This window comes from Salvelinus sp. IW2-2015, unplaced genomic scaffold (genome assembly GCF_002910315.2).
Source record: "Salvelinus sp. IW2-2015 unplaced genomic scaffold, ASM291031v2 Un_scaffold1056, whole genome shotgun sequence".
NCBI lineage: Eukaryota > Metazoa > Chordata > Actinopteri > Salmoniformes > Salmonidae > Salvelinus > Salvelinus sp. IW2-2015.
Window position 1 is genome coordinate 210215 of NW_019942709.1, and position 20515 is coordinate 230729.

At 41.7% G+C, this 20515-nt stretch overlaps 1 protein-coding gene and 1 non-coding gene across 4 annotated transcripts; one reads left to right on the plus strand and one right to left on the minus strand.

The window, feature by feature from the left end:
• The first annotated feature begins 8 nt into the window (after nucleotides 1-8).
• LOC112069593 (ephexin-1) lies at nucleotides 9-19858 on the plus strand. 3 transcript variants are annotated; one of them, XR_011475389.1, is made up of 9 exons: nucleotides 9-146; nucleotides 3244-3373; nucleotides 3481-3555; nucleotides 7039-7128; nucleotides 7284-7435; nucleotides 7568-7741; nucleotides 17215-17288; nucleotides 17640-17758; nucleotides 18941-19030. XR_011475389.1 is itself a non-coding variant. In XM_024136935.2 (9 exons), the coding sequence occupies exons 1-9, from the start codon at nucleotides 43-45 to the stop codon at nucleotides 19126-19128; spliced, it is 1092 nt and encodes a 363-aa protein (XP_023992703.2). In that variant the 5' UTR covers nucleotides 9-42; the 3' UTR covers nucleotides 19129-19858. The 3 variants fall into 3 exon arrangements, 2 of the variants coding, with proteins under 2 accessions (XP_023992703.2, XP_070294702.1); XM_024136935.2 differs by having other exon boundaries at nucleotides 17654-17758; nucleotides 18941-19858; XM_070438601.1 differs by lacking the exon at nucleotides 18941-19030 and having other exon boundaries at nucleotides 17665-17754.
• On the minus strand, nucleotides 10662-10715 carry LOC112069597 (U7 small nuclear RNA). Its single transcript, XR_002893767.1, has one exon. It is a non-coding gene; the product is annotated as a U7 small nuclear RNA (small nuclear RNA).
• Nucleotides 19859-20515: the final 657 nt, after the last annotated feature.

Below are 20515 nucleotides of genomic sequence, written 5' to 3' on the forward strand. Positions count from 1 at the left end.
GATGTAATGAGGGAGGAGCTAGAGTCTAACCTGCTATGTGACATGTTGTGTGATGTCATCCATCGCCACACCAGCAGCCACTTTGGTGCCTATGTGGACTACATCCGTAACATGCCTTACCAGGAACAGACCATGCACAACCTGGGGTATGTAAAGAACATTGGTTAATATTGCCTCGGCTCTTTCCCAATTCCTCTTTACTCAAATCCTCTTTCCTCACCTCCTCCTCAAAAGACATTGGAGGAGATGGCTAGAGGAGAGGGACATGGGATGTTCTCATCCAATGCGATTTGAGAAGGATGCGAGGAGAGAGGATTCAAGGAATCAATGAAAAACTTAATTTACAAAGAGCCCTGGTCTCAGATGTGCTCATTCCATGTGTCAGTTGTATTGGTAGTATCATGTTTCCGGTACGATCCAGATGCAGACAGTGTAAAATAAACAAAAGTGTATTTCTAATACGGGTGCAGGCAAATGACAGGTCAGGGCAGCCAGGGGTCAATAATCCAGTTAGGTGGGGCAATGTACAGAACGGCAGGCAGGCTCAGGGTTTGCAGGATTCCACCCGGAAGGACAGATCCCGGGTGGACAGCCATACCTTCTGCCCGAGACGATACCGGGGAGCCGGGGTCCGGTGGCGATCCGCTTGTCATCGATACCTGGAGGTGGTCTTGAGGAGGGCCGAACGGGCTCTCCTCCAGGTACGACGACAGCGGCGGACAAACACCTGGGCAGAAGGTATCTCTTCTTTCTGCTCAGAGAAGAGCGGGGGCTGATACCCCAGGGAATGGTGATAGGCCCGTGGCAGAGCAGGGAAGGGTGTTGTGGGTGTATTCGACCCACACAAGCTGCTGGCTCCAGGTGGTGAGGAGAACAGGCAGCGCAGAGTAGTCTCAAGGTCCTGGTTGGCTCGCTTCGACTGGCCGTTGGACTGGGGGTGGAACCAGGAGGACAGGCTGGCTGACGACCCAATGAGGGTGCAGAACGCCTTCCAGAACCGGGACGAGAAACCAGGGTGCTGTAGCCCCAGGTAAAGCGTCAGTAAAAGTTGGTGAAACCCAGGAACCGTTGCAGCTGTACTCTGGATGTAGGCTGCGGCCAATCCACCACCGCTCTCACCTTCTCGGGATCCAGCTGTACGCTCCCTGCAGCGATGATGTAACCCAGAAAGGGGATGGTGGAGCGATGGAATTCGCACATCTGCTTTTACAAAAAGCTGGTTCTCCAGGAGGCATTGGAGAACCTGCCGGACGTGGAGCACGTGTTCTTGGGCGGAGCGAGAAAAGACGAGGATGTCATCAAGGTAGACGAAGACGAACCGGTTCAACAAGTTGCTGAGAACATCATTAACCAGAGCCTGGAACACAGCAGGAATGTTGGTAAGGTCAAAGGGCATGACCAGGTACTCGTAGTAGCCGTGGCCGTGTTGAATGCAGTCTTTCACTCGTCGTCGTCCCCCCCCCCCCCCCCCCCCCCCCCCCCCCCCCCCCCCCCCCCCCCCCCCGTGGAGCGGCTCGAAGGCCGAGGAGATGAGAGGTAGCGGGTAGCGGTTCTTCACCGTGATGTCATTGAGACCTCGGTAGTTGATGCATGGGCGCAGGGTTTTGTCCTTCAAAGAAGAACCCTGCACCGGTGGGGGAGGCAGAAAGACGGATCAACCCAGCAGCTATGAACCCAGCAGTCCTCAATGTACACTACCGGTCAAAAGTTTTAGATCACTTACTCATTCAAGGGTTTTTCCTTATTTTTACTATTTTCTATGTTGTGGGATAATAGTGAAGACATCAAAACTATGAAATAACACATATGGAACCATGTAGTAACCAAAAAAAGTGTTCGGGAAGAGGTGAATTGGCAGCCTTTGGAGACTCTCGGAGGAATTTGGGTATTCTCGAGTTCTCTCGGCAACGGAGCCGTCGGGGACTTCTAGGTGGAAACCTTGGACGGGTGAGTGAAATCAAATCTCCTCTCCTTCCTTTCTTCCTGTAGTCGCCCATCGATCAGAATGGTCAAGGCGATGAGCAAATCGAGATCCATCGGTAGTTCCAGGGCAGCAAGCTCGTCTTTTACTTCCTCCCGAAACTCCGTGCAGGAACATGTCGAACAGTGCTTCCGGGTTCCAGGCACTCTCAGCTGCCTACGTCCAGAACTGAAGTCGCCATGCTGTGGGAGCCTTGCCGAAGCTGGGGTGACTTCCGGGCAGCCTCTTTCCCGGACAACGGAGCATCGAAAACCTTCTTTACCTCTGCCACGAACTCCTCCAGACTGGAGCATACGGCCGACTATTGTTCCCATACAGCATAGCCCAGGCGTGAACCCTCCCGAACATCAGCGTGATGAGGTATGCTATCTTAGAGCGGTCCGAGGGCAAAGAGGAGGGCTGCAGCTCGATGATGAGTAAACACCGAGCGAGAAATGCCCGACAGCTGCCCAACTCTCCATCAAAGCGCTCCGCGGGAGGTAAGCGGGGTGACGGTACTGCAACAGCCGGGTAACTGAGGGGCTGGAAGGTTACCGTCGTGGTAGCCTACATACTAGACAACCCACGGAATTGCTCCAGAAATGTGTTCAATGCTTGGTCGTGGCGTTCGGCTAAGGTCTGCAACTCCTCGTGCCATCCAATGGTGGCTCCTTGGGAGGAGAGGGCGTTGTGGAGCTGGTCCGAGTCTGCTGTGTCAGTCAATGGCGAGTTCGTACTATCACGTTTCAGGTATGATGCAGACAGTGTCGAAGAAACAACAGTTTATTTTTAATACAGGGTCAGGCAAACGACAGGTCAAAGGCAGGCAGGGGTCAATAATCCAGGGAGGGTGCAAAGGGTCCAGAACGGAAGGCAGTCTCAGGGTCAGGGCAGATATGATTCAATAATCCGGTAAGGTGGGGTAAGGTACAGAATGGCAGGCAGGCTCAGGGTCAGGGCAGGCAGAACGATCAAAACCAGGAAGGACTAGAAAACAGGAGCAGGGAAACAGGCAGGAACAGGGGAACAAACACCGGTAGGTTTCACAAACAAAACTAACTGGCAACAGACAAACAGAGAACACAGGTATAAATACACAGGGGATAATGGGGAAGATGGGCGACACCTGGATGGAGGTGGAGACAAGCACAAAGACAGGTGAAACAGATCAGGGTGTGACAGGTAGTGAGACAGGACAGAGCATTATTGGTACTGTAGTGTATTATGCTACAACAGAGACTTTGTTTATACCTGTTTTGTAACTCTAATGCGTCCCCGAGCAGCAGGGAGAACCCCCAGATCATGGAAATATTAAGGAAGCTACAAGATGACCAACGCTGTTATCGTCTGCCCCTGAAGTCCTTCCTGGTCCTTCCCTTTCAGAGGATCACACGACTCAAGATCCTCGTAGAGGTGAGAGGTGTGGAGATGTTACATTGTACCCTATTAAATAAATATGACCCGGTACTGCCATTATGCAAGATAATGCAGATTCATATTGATGGTATTCCTGTTCCTAGAACATTTTGAAGAGTACAGAGCGGGGGTCAGAGAGGCAGGTGTCTACAGAGAAAGCACTGAGAGCACTCATAAAGGTATACAACTTTTCACCGATTATTACCTGTCAGGGCAATGAGATTGAGACATTTACATTTAAGTCATTTAGCAGACGCTCTTATCCAGAGCGACTTACAAATTGGAAAGTTCATACATATTCATCCTGGTCCCCCCGTGGGGAATGAACCCACAACCCTGGCGTTGCAAGCGCCATGCTCTACCAACTGAGCCACACAGGACCTCATATAAGTATCTTGGAATTTTAATTGATGACGGCCTCTCTTTTAAATTGCATATTGAACAATTTACAAAAAAATTTAGGCTGAAATTGGGATTTTATTTTAGGAATAAGGCCTGTTTTTCTTTTGAAGCCAGAAGGAGGCTAGTATCAGCTACATTTATGCCTTTACTAGACTATGGGGATATTTTATATATGAATGCTTCCGCTCAGTGTTTGAGATCAATTGATACCCTTTACCATGGCACTTTGAGATTTATTTTAAACTGCAAAACCCTTACTGTCACGCCCTGACCATAGAGAACCTTTTATTCTCTATGTTGGTTAGGTCGGGGTGTGACTAGAGTGGGTTATCTAGGTTGTTGTATGTTTATGTTGGCCTGGTATGGTTTCCAATCAGAGGCAGCTGTTTATCGTTGTCTCTGATTAGGGATCATATATAGGCAGCCATTTCCCCACTGGGTTTTTGTGGGATCTTGTTTTGAGTCAGTGCATGTGGCACCTCAGTACTGCACGGTCGTTGTTGGTTACTTGTTTTTATTTTTTTAAGTTTCACAAAATAAAAGATGTGGAACTCAGAGCACGCGGACTTGGTCTGTTTATTCTACAGACGATCGTGACACTTACGCACCACTGCACTTTGTATTCCAGGGATGGCTGGCCTTCTCTAGTCACTCGTATGCTCAGTCACTGGTATACTTTTATTTACAAAGCCATTTTGGGTTTACTACCTTTTTATTTGGGCATTTTTATTGTTCAGAAATGTGGTGGGTACTCTCTTCGTTTGCTGGACTTTATCCTGCTGACTGTTCCAAATGTCCGAACTGAATTTGGTAAAAGGGCTTTTATGTACTCTGCGCCATCAGCTTGGAACGCCTTACAAAATACTTTTAAACTGGAAGAACTTGTCCCAATTGGTATTTTTAAATCACTGATGAATGATCTTGAGACTGATTCCCTGACCTGTCAATGTTTTTAATTTGCTGTTTTTGATTTTGTTTATACTCTTGTGAATTCTATGGTTTTTACTAGATTACTTGAAGTTTTTCATGTTGTTTGTCTGTAATTTTTGTAATGACTTGGTGCTGCCTATCTTGGCCAGGACCCTCTTGAAAAAGAGATTTTAAATCTCAATGAGCCCTTCCTGGTTAAATAAAAGTTAAATAAATAAAAAAGAAATACATTGCAATTAGGGCTGTTGCGGTGACCATATTACCGCCACACCGGCGGTCACGAGTCATGAAGGGAGTCAAATTCCATGTGACTTTTTAGTCACGGTAATTAGGCTTCTCCAAACTCTGATGCTGCCGATGGTCATTAGTATGCCATCCAAACTTGCAAACTGCCTGGTACTCAGCACACTCTATTGTCCCGCTAATCTCTCTGACATCAATGCAAATGTATTTGAAAATCGAATCAAACACTTTATGAGAGCCGATGAGCTCATGTTGCGCAAAATTTCTAGAGGTTATGCAATTGCGCGAGAAAACAGTGTGATGGCCTCTATTAAAAAGAGGAGGTTCCCATCGTCATTCTATGGGCTAGGCCTACTATATTTATTTCTCAACTTTCCGAATATTAAGCACATTGCTTATCTTTACTACAGGACGATAACCTGCCTGGCTGGCATGAAAATGAACCACAGGAAAGCGTCCTCCATTCACTTTTTAAGTGCATAGATGACAGGTATTTTTTCCAATCCCCCTGTTTTGAGAAAGGTGCATGATAATGGTCCATTCTAAATCCAAACAAATTTCACACATATATTATTTAGTACATGTAAAGACAAGATTAAATCAAGAATAGTCTGATGGGTGACAATATAGCCTATCATTTGTGAATTATATATTATCACTTGTAAATGATGCCCAGCGTAAAGCAAGAAACAATGCCTTTTTTGTGTGACTTTTTCTAATCATAGTCGCACACCATGTGTAGCCTAGCCCATAGGCCTATATGTTTTGATAAGGTTTGTATCACAACTAAAGTGGCCAAATAACTTCTTAAAATGTAGCACATTATTCCACTTTACAAGGGGTGTAGAGCCTAACTGGCATACATAAGCACCATCAACTACTATGGGGAATAGTATATTGACATAGTGCTAATGCTTTTGCTGTTCGTTAAGCCTACTCATCTTGTTGGCTGATGAAGAGTAAATGTGGACAGTTCTTCCAATATCTTCATTATGCACCTAGGAATTGGATAAGGACGCACGCAGTTGTGCGTCCCCGATATGTCTTTCTTCACTTGTAGCCTGTGAGAAAGACCCGATCACGTGAGCCATGTGAGTGAGAGGTTCTTCTGAGCACCTTCAGGGATGAAGGGCACAATGCCACACTCTGGGTCAAGGGCACAACCGCCACTGGCCGCAAAAGACATGGATCTTTATATGGTGCATTACGGCCACACAAAGGGGACGTCCCCGGGAAAATTCGATGCATTAGCAAGTGCTTGTCAAATTGTGAATGAGAGACTGATGAAGTGTGTACAGCCTGCGCAAAAAAAAACAAAGCAGAGCTCATGCCTTTCATGCAACTTTTTTCAAATCATCATTAGAGTCTCATCATTCAGCCTTACAGCGTATTAAACATCAAAAGATATAGCCCAACGTTTGTAGAACAACTAAAGTTACATTCATTACTCTAAATTAAGCATATAGGAGTTTCTATTTCTTTGTTAACTGTTCAACACAGAATAGCCGTATGTTCACACTCCCTCAAATTGTTTGGAGAAAATATCCTTTCTATTTTATTCAGCTTAGTTCAATTGTATTCTTGTTACTATAATATTAAATAATACCACAGAATTCTAAGCACATCTTGTCTGCTAAATGAACTAGTGTAGCCCACAGCCATTTGGCATAGACAGATCAGGACCTAACATAACGACAACTCAGAGGATGCGATTCTGTTCTTCTGAAATAGACTACATTTTCTTCATATCATGTTTCTTTAGACCTGTCTAAAATAAATAATGGATTTATTGTGATGGTGTAGACTATATTACATGGATTTATTAGACTTTTTTAAATGTAGACGTTCCAAAGGTCTGCATCAGTGGCTCGAAGGCTATGTGTGGAAGCCAGGAGATGCTAAATGTGTTTATGTTAATTAACGGGCAATTACCGTGAGACCAACATTTATTTGCTTGACAATCACCGGCTGACGAAATTTCGTGACCGCCACAGCCCTAATTACAATACTTTATAATATTAGACACACAGGACCAACACAATTTCCACCCAATGGCATTGAGCGCATCGTGCCCTCTGACCCCTCAGGTAGTTGAGGCCTGCAATAGGGAGGTGGGGAGGATGAAGATGATGGAGGAAATCGTTCACATCGCCAACAAAACTGAGTTTGAATGCAAGGTGAAAAAAAATGCTAAATAAGATTTTGATTTTCAATTAAGTAGCATTAAATGGTGATAAATGATAAATCAGTAGAGATCCGAGAATGAGTTTTAACCAGAACTCTTAATCAAACCTTAAACGTCCTAGTCACACGTGTATTTTCCCTCTTCAAGGCCCTGCCCCTGGTTTCTTCCTCTCGCTGGCTAGTGAGACAGGGGCAACTAGCTCAGCTGTCAGAGAAAGAGAACATCTTTGGTCACCGGAAGCTCTGTCACATCTACCTTTTCCTCTTCAATGACCTACTGCTGGTGACCACTAGGAAAGGGTCTGTGGGGATGTATCATCTTACACTTACTATACAGTCCTAGTATAGTAGTCTCCGTTTCAGTCTCAAGTTACAATACACTGACTGTTATGATGTTGGTGTGCCTGATAACAACTTTTTATTGGGTCTTAGCATGGATCGGTTTGTGGTGCGGGATCATGTCCACCGTTCCCTGATAGAGGTGAGTGAAGGACTGGAGGAGAAGGAGGATTTGGTGTGTGCTTCATGGGAGAGGATGTTCTGCATAGCTCTGCTGAAGAACCAGAGGGGAACAACATCTCAGTTGCTGCTGCAGGCGTCCACACAGTAAGTTTACCACATATCCTACAGATCAGCAAAACCACATCTTAGTTCCTGCAGCACCCACCTCCTAGTGAGTTAGTTTACACATCCTAGATCAGACCAATGAGGCATGTAACCACACAGAATATGTATATCTATGGATCAGACAGGCAGTACTACTACACTAGCCCACATAAAAAAATACTATAGTACTGCATACTATGGTATAAATACTGTAGTATTACTATATTTATATACTATCGTATTCACTGTAGGGTTTTTGCGGACATGACTGTATTATACTGTAGTATTTATGGTTTACTATAGTATAAATACTGTGGTATTACTATATTTATATACTATAGTATTCACTGTAGGGTTTTTGCGGACATGACTGTATTATACTGTAGTATTTATGGTCTACTATAGTATAAATTCTGTAGTATTATTATAGTTAATTGTTACGCGGAGTGGAACAGGGAAACCCAAGCGCAGACTCAGACGAGGAGACTGGGGTGAAGTAACCAAGGTATTTATTGAAACACAGGGGGAAGATGGAGTGCAGGCCAGGCGAAGCTCGGGTGGGTTGCAGGAAACCAGGTGCGGAGGCTGAGGCTGGAGCGAGAGGGGTTGGGACAGGGTAAGCAGGTCAGGAGGGGAATCCAAGGGAGCAGTAGAGTGGGGAATCCAGGGCAGAGTAGCAGGATGACGAGACGTGGGACTGGAGACAGGGACCAGAGTCAGAGCGGGCAGAACTGTAGCGGAGAGGAAAACCGTGTCAGGCAAGGAAAACAGGGCAAACAGGATAACAGGATCTAAATAGTAACAAACGCTATAAACGTAGACTGACAGAGCAGAGATTACGATCTGGCAGCGTGGAAGTGGCAGGACTGAGTATTTGTATAGGTCTTGATTATGGAACAGGTTGCAGCTGGTGGGTCTGCTCTGACTCCAGCACACCTGTCTCCGCCCACACAATCACAACACACACACAGAGAGGGAGAGGAAGAGAGTACTGGAGGATGGCGGCAGGTCAAGGAGACGAGCAGTAGAGGCGTGGCAGGAGCAGATGTAACAGTTAACCTCTACTTCATCACCCTCCCGGATCCGGATCCTCCTCATCAAAAAAGCTGACTAGCATAGCCTAGCCTAACGGGACAGGGATATCATATAATATAATTTTCATGAAATCACAAGTCCAATACAGCAAATGAAAGATAAACATCTTGTGAATCAGCCATCATTTCCGATTTTTTTAATGTTTTACAGCGAAAACACAATATGTATTTTCTATTAGCTAACCACAATAGCCAAACATACAACCGCATATTTTCACCATGTTTCCACCGCATAGGTAGCTTTCACAAAACGCGACAAAATAGAGATACAATTAATCATTAACCTTGAACAACTTCATCAGATGAACAGTCTTATAAACAGGTTATACAATACATTTATGTTTTGTTTCGAAAATGTGCATATTTGAGGTATAAAATCATAGTTTTACATTGCAGCCACCATCAAAAATAGCACCAAAGCAGCCAGAATAATTACAAGAGCAACGTGAAATACATAAATACTCATCATAAAACATTTATGAAAAATACATGGTGTACAGGCAAATGAAAGATAACATCTTGTGAATCCAGCCAATATTTCCGATTTTTTAAGTGTTTTACAGCGAAAACACAATATATATTTCTATTAGCTCACTACAGTAGCCAAACACACAACGCAATTTACTCCCCGCCAAAATAACTTGCACAAAACCGACAAAATAGAGATAAAATTAATCACTAACATTGAACAACTTCATCAGATGACAGTCTTATAACATCATGTTATACAATACATTTATGTTTTTGTTCGAAAATTTGATATTTATAGCTACAAATCCTGGTTATACATTGTGAATACGTAGCAACGATTTCACCAGAATCTCCGGAGATATTTTGGACACTCACCTAATCTGACCAAAGAACTCATCATAAACTTTACATAAAAATACTTATTGTATGGCAAATGAAAGATACACTGGTTCTTAATGCAACCGCTGTGTTAGATTTTAAAAAATAACTTTACCATAACATACAGCTTGCGCTATTTGTGAGACAGCGCTCACCAACACGGCGGAGAATAGAGAGTCAACATTTTACACAGAAATACAAAATAACATCATAAATGTTTTCTTACTTTTGCTGAGTTCCATCAGAATGTTGTACAAGGAGTCCTTGGTCCAGAAATAATTGTTGTTTGGTTTTAGAATGTCCATTTCTTCTGTCGAATTCGCGCCACAATGCTAGCCAAGGTTGCTAACATTCCCATCCTCTCTTGGCGCAAAGAACGGAAAACTCCAAAAGTCCCAATAACGTTGAATAAACTGATAAAACTCGGTTGAAAAAAACTACATATATGATGTATTTATCATATGTATCAAATAAAATCAGAGCCGGAGAATTCGCCGTGTTATACCGAACGCTTTTCAGAAGACAATGTCGAGGTCCCTCGCACGCACGTCTGAAGACAAAGAAAATACCGGACCTGTCACTCCAAAAGCTCTTGTTCGGCCTCAGATCAAGCTAGACACCCCATTCCACCTTCCACTGCCTGTTGACATCTAGTGGAAGGCGTATGAAGTACATACAGATCGATAAATAAAAGCCAGTTGAATAGGCAGGCCCTGAAACAGATTTTTCACTTCCTATATGGAAGTTTGCTGCCAAATGAGTTCTGTTTTACTCACAGATATAATTCAAACAGTTTTAGAAACTTGAGAGTGTTTTCTATCCAATAGTAATAATAATATGCATATTGTATGATCTAGAACAGAGTACGAGGCCGTTTCATTTGGGCACGATTTTTTCCAAAGTGAAAACAGCGCCCCCGTATTGACAAAAAGTTTTAATAGTGTTTTTGTTTTATTATCTTTGACATACAGTATAAGTAGGGCCTTTTTCCTTGAGGAAACCTACTGGATAAATACTAAAAGAGCACATTTTCCATAACCTCTAGGTAGGTAGAACTGTAGTCTGAACAAATAGTTCAGAGCTTCTGCTCTTTTCTATAACCTGTAGGGAACAGAATATATGATCTATACTTGGCATGCAAGTTTCTCACTTATGGGTGGCACAAATTGGGACATGGGGGAGCGGAATGGGTGGGGTAAATGCAAATTAAATACTGTAGTATTACTATAGTTAAAAACCTGTAATGTTTTTGCAGACACTAGTGTGTTTGTGAAATTACTGTAGTATTTATTGCAACGAATACTGTAGTAGTCTACAGTAAACTACGAAAATCTATAATAAGTACTACACATGATCGAGGGATACTGTAGTGTGTATTATAGTATTCTACAGTATACTACAGTTTACTACCTAATTCTAAAGTAAGCACTACACAATCAAGGGATACTACAGTGTGTAATATAGCATTCCACAGTATACTACAGTTTACTTCAGAATTCTGTAGAATTCTATAGTAAGTACTATAGTATTCTATAGTAAACTGTCGTATTTTGTCATGTGGGATACTCCTGATGACCAGTCGACCGATTGGCCCCATATGGTCTGAAAGAAAGCGATCTCAGCAATGCTTTAAAATAGGCTATCACTGCCCTTAAGATATTTAATGGTGTCCCTTCATTTGGAAAGTAATGGAAAGTCCATCTTGCTATGGTCTTTCCCAAACATAAAACATTTGCCAACAAGGGAGTTGAACTTTTTGAAATGGAAATTACAAACTTTAGAAGCCTTTTTAAACCTTCTAAAGTTTGTAATTTCCATATCAAAATGTCAGACTTGATTTGCCCTTCAGAAAGATTTATCAACCCCTACAAAAAAATATATATTAATTACAATCCAAGTAATTCACTTTTCCTGTTGCTGCAGGGTTATTTTTCTTCTGTATCAAATTGGCTCAAATTAAGGTCCTTAATTTGCATGCATATGTATCGCAATTTAGAGCCCTGATTTGTGATTTAAAAATAAAAACATTTATAAAAATAAAAACTTGAATACACTTCAAGTTTGCATTTCCTGCCGTGCAGGAAAATTCTTAGCAACAAAAGAGCAATCAAATTAAGATCCTACATCTGTACATTTTGCTGTGGGACCTGTCATTTTTATTTTGTTGCACTAGTGCGCCACTCCTGGAAAAATATTCAACCTGATAACAAATTAAATGACAAAATGATATGTGTGCCACTGCGAGCAAAGTTGTTAAATATTTATTATAATTGTTTCGTGTCCAGTTTTCTCTGACTGTTGTTACAATTGTATTATTATTTGAGCAGCGTACATAGTGAGCAGTCTATACATTCAGCAACTCTTGGAGGACAGACAGTAAGTTGATACAAACTCTTCTTTATTGTTAAATCAACACGTTCAGGCTTAAGCCTTCATTAGAGATTTACAGTTGAAATTATTAGGGAGACTTTTATATGTTTCAAAATGGTCTCCTATGGGATCAACGACAAATCACAGTGGGAATATACAGCAAAAAAATGACCAATGAGAGGCAATTTTGAAACTTATAAAGCCTCAATTTCTCCACCTCTAAGCTGTAAGACAAGCCATCTCTCCACACCATTCACCCCAGAAGCTGGAGTCCCTCAAGGTGCAGTCCTCAGCCCACTTCTATTCATCATCTACATCTCAGACATCCACCTTCTGTCTGACAAATAGCACAATTTGCAGATGACTTACGCTACTGGATCAACTCCAAGTTTCTACAAGTAGCTTCCAAAAAAAACCTCAACAAGTGCATAGAAGAAAGAGAAAAGTGGTGAAACAAGTTAAACTCAACCCTCAAAAGACATAGTGTGTCCTATTCATCAGAAACACAAACCAAAGGAACCCATAACTCTCTAAATGAAATAATACAAATAGAAAAAGATGCAAAGTTTCTGGGGAGTAACATTTCAAAGCGATATGTGGTTGATGACCCATATTGGGAACATTGAGAAAGAGGGGCGGCCTGTGGAAACCATTTTCCACAGGCTGGAAATGGAAACCATTTTAAAAGTATATTTTAGCTACATCAGATTACTCTTTGAGTACACACTACCCTCCTTGGATCACAGCCTTCACACCACAAATGAACCGACTGCAAAGAATCCAGAACCAAGAAATAAAACTGCATTCAGCAGAGGTGTAAAGTACTTAAGTAAAAATACTTTAAATTACTACTTAAGTAGTTTAGGGGTACTAAGTTTTTTGGGGTACTTTTCTATTTCTATTTTATTTATTTTATTTATTAACTTTTATTTTTACTTCACTACATTCCTAAAGAAAATTATGTTCTTTTTACTCCATACATTTTCCATGACACCCAAAAGTACTCGTTACATTTTGAATGGCTAGCAGGACCGGAAAATGGTCAAATTCATGCACTTATCAAGAGAACATCCATGGTCATCCCTACTGCCTCTGATCTGGCGGACTCATTAAACACACATGCTTTGTTTGTAAATTATGTCTGAGTGTTGGAGAGTGCCCATGGCTATCCATAAATAAAAAAACAAGAAAATGGTGCCATCTGGTTTGCTCAATATAGGGACTTTTAAATTATTTATATTTTTTATTTTACTTTTGATACTTAAGTGTAAGGGCACAAGGCCAGACCCAGATGCAGACACGGGAGGCAGATGGTTTGAGTCTTTGATATTTATTTGTTTCCAAAAGGGTAGGCAAGAGAATGGTCGTGAACAGGCAAAAGGTCAAAACCAGATCAGAGTCCAGGAGGTACAGTGTGGCAGGCAGGCTCGAGGTCGAGGGCAGGCAGAATGGTCAGGCAGGCGGGTACAGAGTCCAGAAACAGGCAAGGGTCAAAACCGGGAGGACTAGCAAAAGACAATAGAAAATCAGGAGCACGGGAAAAACACGCTGGTTGACTTGAACAGACGAGACGAACTGGGGGGGTGGAAACAATTACAAGGACAGGTGAAACAGATCAGGGCGTGACACTTAAGTATATTTTATCAATTAAATTTACTTTTGATACTTAAGTATATTTAAAACCAAATACTTTTAGACGTTTACTCAAGTAGTATTTTACTCAGTGTACTTACCTACCAACCTTTTATTGTTTTAATAATAAGTTTATGCTATTTATTAAGTACCCTACCCTAGTCCTTACCCTACCCTAGTCCTTACCCTACCCTAGTCCTTACCCTAACCCAGTTCCGTATCGATATCCTCCAACCCAGGGTTTGCATCCTTCTTTCCTTTTATTAACATCTCACTAACTTGTTGTTACCACCAACATCTCACTAACTTGTTGTTACCAATAACATCTTACTAACTTGTTGTTACCAATAACATCTTACTAACTTGTTGTTACCAATAACATCTTACTAACTTGTTGTTACCACCAAACAATCTCGACTAACTTGTTGTTACAAACATTCTCACTAACTTGTTGTTACCACCAACATCTCACTAACTTGTTGTTACCAATAACCATCTACTATTGTTGTTACAATAACATCTCACTAACTTGTTGTTACCAATAACATCTCACTAACTTGTTGTTCACATAACATCCTCACTAACTTGTTGTTACCTAATACATCTCACTAACTTGTTGTTACACATAACATCTCACTAACTTGTTGTTACCAATAACATCTCACTAACTTGTTGTTTACCAATACATCTCTAACTTGTTGTTACCAATAACATCTCACTAACTTGTTGTTACCAATAACATCTCACTAACTTGTTGTTAACCAAGACATCTCACTAACTTGTTGTTACCACACTAACATCTCACGTAACTTTGTTGTTACCACTAAACATCTCACTAACTTGTTGTTACCACCAACATCTCACTAACTTGTTGTTACCACCAACATCTCACTAACTTGTTGTTACCACTAAATCTCACTAAACTTGTTGTTACCAATACATCTTCACTAACTTGTTGTTACCACTAACATCTCACTAACTTGTTGTTACCACCAAACATCTCACTAACTTGTTGTTACCAATAACATTCTACTAACTTGTTGTTACCACTAACATCTCACTAACTTGTTGTTACACTAACATCTCACTAACTTGTTGTTACCAATAACATCTCACTAACTTGTTGTTACAACTAACATCTCACTAACTTGTTGTTACCACCAACATCTCACTAACTTGTTGTTACCAAACATCTCACTAACTGTGTTACCAATAACACTCACTAACTTGTTGTTACCACTAACATCTCACTAACTTGTTGTTACCATAAAATCTCACTAACTTGTTGTTACCAATAACATCTCACTAACTTGTTGTTACCATAACATCTCACTAACTTGTTGTTACCAATGACATCTTCACTAACTTGTTGTTACCAATGACATCTCACTAACTTTGTGTTACCACAATAACATCTCACTAACTTGTTGTTACCACACATCTCACTAACTTGTTGTTACCACCAACATCTCACTAACTTGTTGTTACCAATAACATCTCACTAACTTGTTTTTACCAAGACATCTCACTAACTTGTTGTTACCAATAACATCTCACTAACTTGTTGTTACACAACATCTCACTAACTTGTTTTACAATAACATCTCACTAACTTGTTGTTACCAATGACATCTTACTAACTTGTTGTTACCAATTACATCTTACTAACTTACTGTCTAGAGAATTATGTTCTCAGTGTTCATAAACCCAATTCAATTATACTACTCAGTCTGCGACCTAGAATTTGTAAGATCCTGGTCGAATGAAACAGACGGAGGCCCAGCTACAATAGTCAAAAAAGGTTTATTCACGGGGAACGTTCTTAAAGTTAAGAATCAAAAACAATTCTTTTATACTGACTTCTCACGCACACCCATTCACACAAACATACGCACACACATTCACACTAACAGAAGGTATCCTACGCACATACTGTCTCACTACCAGCCGACAGAGATTAGGGAGACCTTGACCTTGAGCGTACTCCCCGTTCTCTCCCAAATCTCTCGTCAGTCGGCACCGAGCTCAGACAGTCTGTGTTTAAAATACCATGAAGACATCATTAGCTATATAGTTTTACCCAATTCTAGAGAAACTACACATTTATTGATTATTGATTTTATACATTCTAATCAATTCCATACAATTATATGTTTCAGGGTGGAATATTCTAATCATTCAATTAACAGATAAATCCCATTAACACTTACCAACGGGGCGGCAGGTAGCCTAGTGGTTAGAGCGTTGGGCAGGTAGCCTAGTGGTTAGAGCGTTGGGCAGGTAGCCTAGTGGTTAGGGGGTTGGGCAGGTAGCCTAGTGGTTAGAGAGTGTTGGGCAGGTAGCCTAGTGGTTAGGGGGTTGGGCAGGTAGCCTAGTGGTTAGAGCGTTGGGCAGGTAGCCTAGTGGGTTAGAGCGTTGGGCAGGTAGCCTAGTTGGTTAGGGGTTGGGCATTAGCCCTAGTGGTTAGAGCGTTGGGCAGGTAGCCTAGGGGTTAGGGGGTTGGGCAGGTAGCCTAGTGGTTAGAGCGTTGGGCAGGTAGCCTAGTGGTTAGGGGGTTGGGACAGTAACCGAAAGGTTGCTAGATTGAATCCCTGAGCTGACAAGGTAAAAATCTGTCGTTCTGCCCCTGAACAAGGCAGTTAACCCACTGTTCCTAGGCCGACATTGTAAATAAGAATTTGTTGTTAACTGACTTGCCTAGTTAAATAAAGGTAAAATAAATATAAAAAAACTTGCTATTATGACTAACATCTTACTAATTTGTTATTACCACCAACATCTTACTAACTTGTTATTACCGTAATTAAGGTCTTACTAACTTGTTATTACCATAATTAAGGTCTTACTAACTTGTTATTACCGCTAACATCTTACTAACTTGTTATTACCATAATTAACACCTTTTTGTTAATCTCTTTATTTTTTAAAATCTTTTAACTTATTAGTTTGTTTTAATTAAAATCAGTTCAGGAAACGAGGCAATCACGCTTTTGTGATCCACAAACCCTCCGTAAGCATCCTTTAATACCAAGCCTTGACTTAACCAAGCCCTCCCTCTTTGCCCCCTGCCTGCCTTGCCTCCTCCTCTCATTCCATGAGCAGAGGCTCTGAACTATCCAATCAGACCCCAGGCCAGCCAGGCACCTGTAAAATCTTGGTCCTGATGAAGACTGATGAGGTGTATTAAACAAACTAAACCCATTTTTAATTTTAACAATAAAGAAGCACTTTTATCCTTCCACTATCCTCCACGAGTTCCTGAATTTCCTCTTCACCTTAGAGTGAGATAGCAGAAGTGTTCACTTCCCTTTAAACCTGTGAGAAGCTTGATTTAAGGGAAAGTGACTGGCTTCGCAGTACCGCAGCTTCCGGGTACCATAGACTATAAAGCACAGCTAATTTTTTCTGGTGCTAAATAATGTTTGGTGCTCCTAGCTTTTAAGTTGGCAGCGCCAGTGCTATCAATAGAGAAAATGTTTTAGAGCCCTGAGTGTGACAGTTTTAACTTCCTGTCTTCCGCTGCTGTAGCGCAGAGAAGATAACCTGGATGGAGATGTTGAGTCATCGAGTGGACGGGATGGAAGGAATCTATGAAGAATGGGGTGAGTGTCATTCAGGGACCTTATCTTTCTACCAACAGATAACTCAGGAATAAATTAGATTGGGACCCTGATCGTGTTCTTGCCTCCAAAAATGGAAATTGCACAGGCCTACTGGACTGTCAGATTATCTCAAAGGCCCTGTTGTTTCTCGTCTTTCCACTAGAGGTCAGAACACTCAACGATATACGGCAGAGATTTAGCAAACGATTATTCAGGTTCCATAGGCCTCGTCAATGGGACTTCTGTTTATTCATTCATTATTGTGTTTAAAAAACTAATAAGTCAAACAACAACACGTATTATAAGGTGTAATGCACATTTATAAATACACATATTTAGAACCTTAAACAGGTCGCCTGTGTCAGACTGTCCTCAGGTACGATGCACTGAGGTCTACGTAGCACAGCAGCCAGGGGAACTGAGTGTACAGCTGGGTGATACCGTCAACGTGATACAGAAAACTGCTGATGGTACGTTGTGTGGACCAGAAAATCATGACAGTGTTCTTCACTCAGGTACTACTACTCTACCGGGTACAGCCAGAGGAGGATGGGGCCACCGCCCCAGCTGAGTCTAATTCCCATAGAGATCCTATTAAATTACTATGTCATAAACCCTCAAAGTGCCCGAATTGGGTGAAAATGGCAGCCATCTTGGTCAGGGAGAAATCCAAAAACCAGTCTATTTGGTTTGAATGGCAGTAGAGGCATAGGTGATGCCTTTCCTGTTTTTACTCATGCAGGACAATAAAAGTAAGGCATGTGATGTATCAGAAATTGTGTAATGGAATTAAGAGTCAACCTAAAATATTGATATATAATGACAAATACAGCTTATACGGACGGGTTGTATACCAGTTTTCTGTAAATAGCGTCTAATATATATGTAAACAGACTATAATGTCCTCAGATGTATATTTCTTGTGAAGCTGTGAGTGATGTTATATGATACAACATCAGTAGTTGTTGCATTTACAACTTGTCTAAGTCCTGTCATCGACTGGACCGACTGCATTGTTTAAAACAGAATGTTGGGGGGCTCCCGAGTGGTGCAGCGGTCTAAGGCACTGCTTCTCAGTGCTAGAGGTGTCACTACAGACTCTGGTTCAATTCTAGGCCGTATCACCAACCGGACGTGATTGGGAGTCCCATAGGGAGAACGCACAATTGGCCCGGCGTCGTCCGGGTTTTGGCCGTGGTAGGTCGTGGTTGTAAATGAAAAAAATATTGGCTAGCTAGCTAATACACATACAGTGCAGATAACTTCTTCACATTCATTGTTTTACACAATATGTTATCAAACCATGGTTGACCAACTACCTGACAGACATGGCTGACTGTTGGACCATCATACGAAGGTTCCATGCTAGTATTCTAACTCCTCATTCTATGGCAGTTCTTCTCAAGGTGTATTCCTTCTACAGAGTGTTTCCCTTGCCACTGTGCTTCTGCTTGCCCTTTGACGTATAGGGTATAGGCCGGGTTACTGTAAAGCACTTCAGGACAATTTCCTGTGTATGTAAAAAAAAAGGGAAATATAAATCAATGTGATTTTACAGGTTAATTAGCTTTTTCCAATCTCAGTACTGCTTGTATCACGTCTTGGAAGTCCATCTTCATGCCCCCCACTAACAACATGTCTCGCTATCCCAGGTTTCCTAGAGGGCAGGAGACTTGTGGACGGTGAGCGGGGCTGGTTCCCGGATTACTGTGCGGCGCAGGTCACCAATGAGTACGTCCAGAGAAAACACCTCAGGCAGCGCTACCATGTTTTACAGACTGCCAACCGCATCCTGACCCGACGGCACACTGTTCCCCGGGCAACTGCCTGCTTCAGATAGGAAGGTCTTTCTGAACGAGGTCTGCATCCCAAATGGCATCCTATCTATCCCTTATATCAGGGCGTTCACACCTGATTCTAATAATTAGACAGTTGATAAACCTGAATTAGGTTACTTACAACTGGGGTTGGAGTGAAAATGTACAGGAGGGTAGCTCTCCAGGAACAGGGTTGGTGTAAACCTACAGGAGGGTAGCTCTCCAGGAACAGGGTTGGAGAGCCCTGGTGTAAACCTACAGGAGGGTAGCTCTCCAGGAACAGGGTTAGAGAGCCCTGGTGTAAAACCTACAGGAGGGTAGGTCTCCAAAAACAGGGTTGGAGAGCCCTGGTGTAAACCTACAGGAGGGTAGCTCTCCTGGAACAGGTTTGGAGAGCCCTGGTGTAAACCTACAGGAGGGTAGCTCTTCACGAACAGGGTTTGAGAACCCTGCATGATGCACTTCTTCTGATCAGGGCCAACAGGGCTCTGGTCAAAAGTAGTGCACTATATAGGGAAAAGGTTGCCATTTGGGAAGGCAGAGGAGATATAACCAGTCACTGTCTTGCTGCATTTCAGTCAGTTGATAATGTTCCGCTATTAATTTACTCTGCACCTAACTGTTTATTCTTACTATGTTTCTTGTTCTGTTTATACACATTTTATTTCATTGAACTGACATATGACAGAATATCATTATAACTTACTGCAATTAAATTATTTGAATGAAAATAAACTCAACGTATGAAATTGATTTGATTAATAACCGCAATATTTCTTATAATATTCCATATATCAGATTAACCAATTACAATAACTTCCTTGGTTACTTTTCATCCAATCAAGATTTGTAAGGTAATTCCATAAATTGCCATATTCACCAATCGTAAGGGACCTATCAAATGCAAGCTGAACCAATAAGAGAGCGAATTAGTTGTGTTCTGTCCAATGACGAAGTGTCTTGTGGCTGCGAGCTTTTCCCGGAGACCGATCCAGTATATCGGATTCATTATTGGAGTTCCAGTATTTCAAGACGAAGGACAGAAGGTACGATCGCTTTATTTATTTTTTAACGGATTTATTGTTGCAATTTACTGTTGTTACTTTTTGTTGTTGAAACATTGATTTATCAAATGCACTACAGAAAGATACAAAGTAACGAACGTTCTGAAGTTACTCAATCAGTGGGAAATGCATGTTTTTTTTATGTAGGTTTCTCGTCGGTGTAACGTAAGTTTTTTTCTTCGGCATAAATTATAACAAACAGTAAATGTCACTGTTTTCGAGACTCTTGATTGCTTCTTAGCGCAAGTTAAAATAAACTATCACAACAATCTCATGGCCACTATAATTAACTTTGATTGCAAAAGCAGCTATAACCAGCAACTAACTATAAGTTAATTTGTTTCAC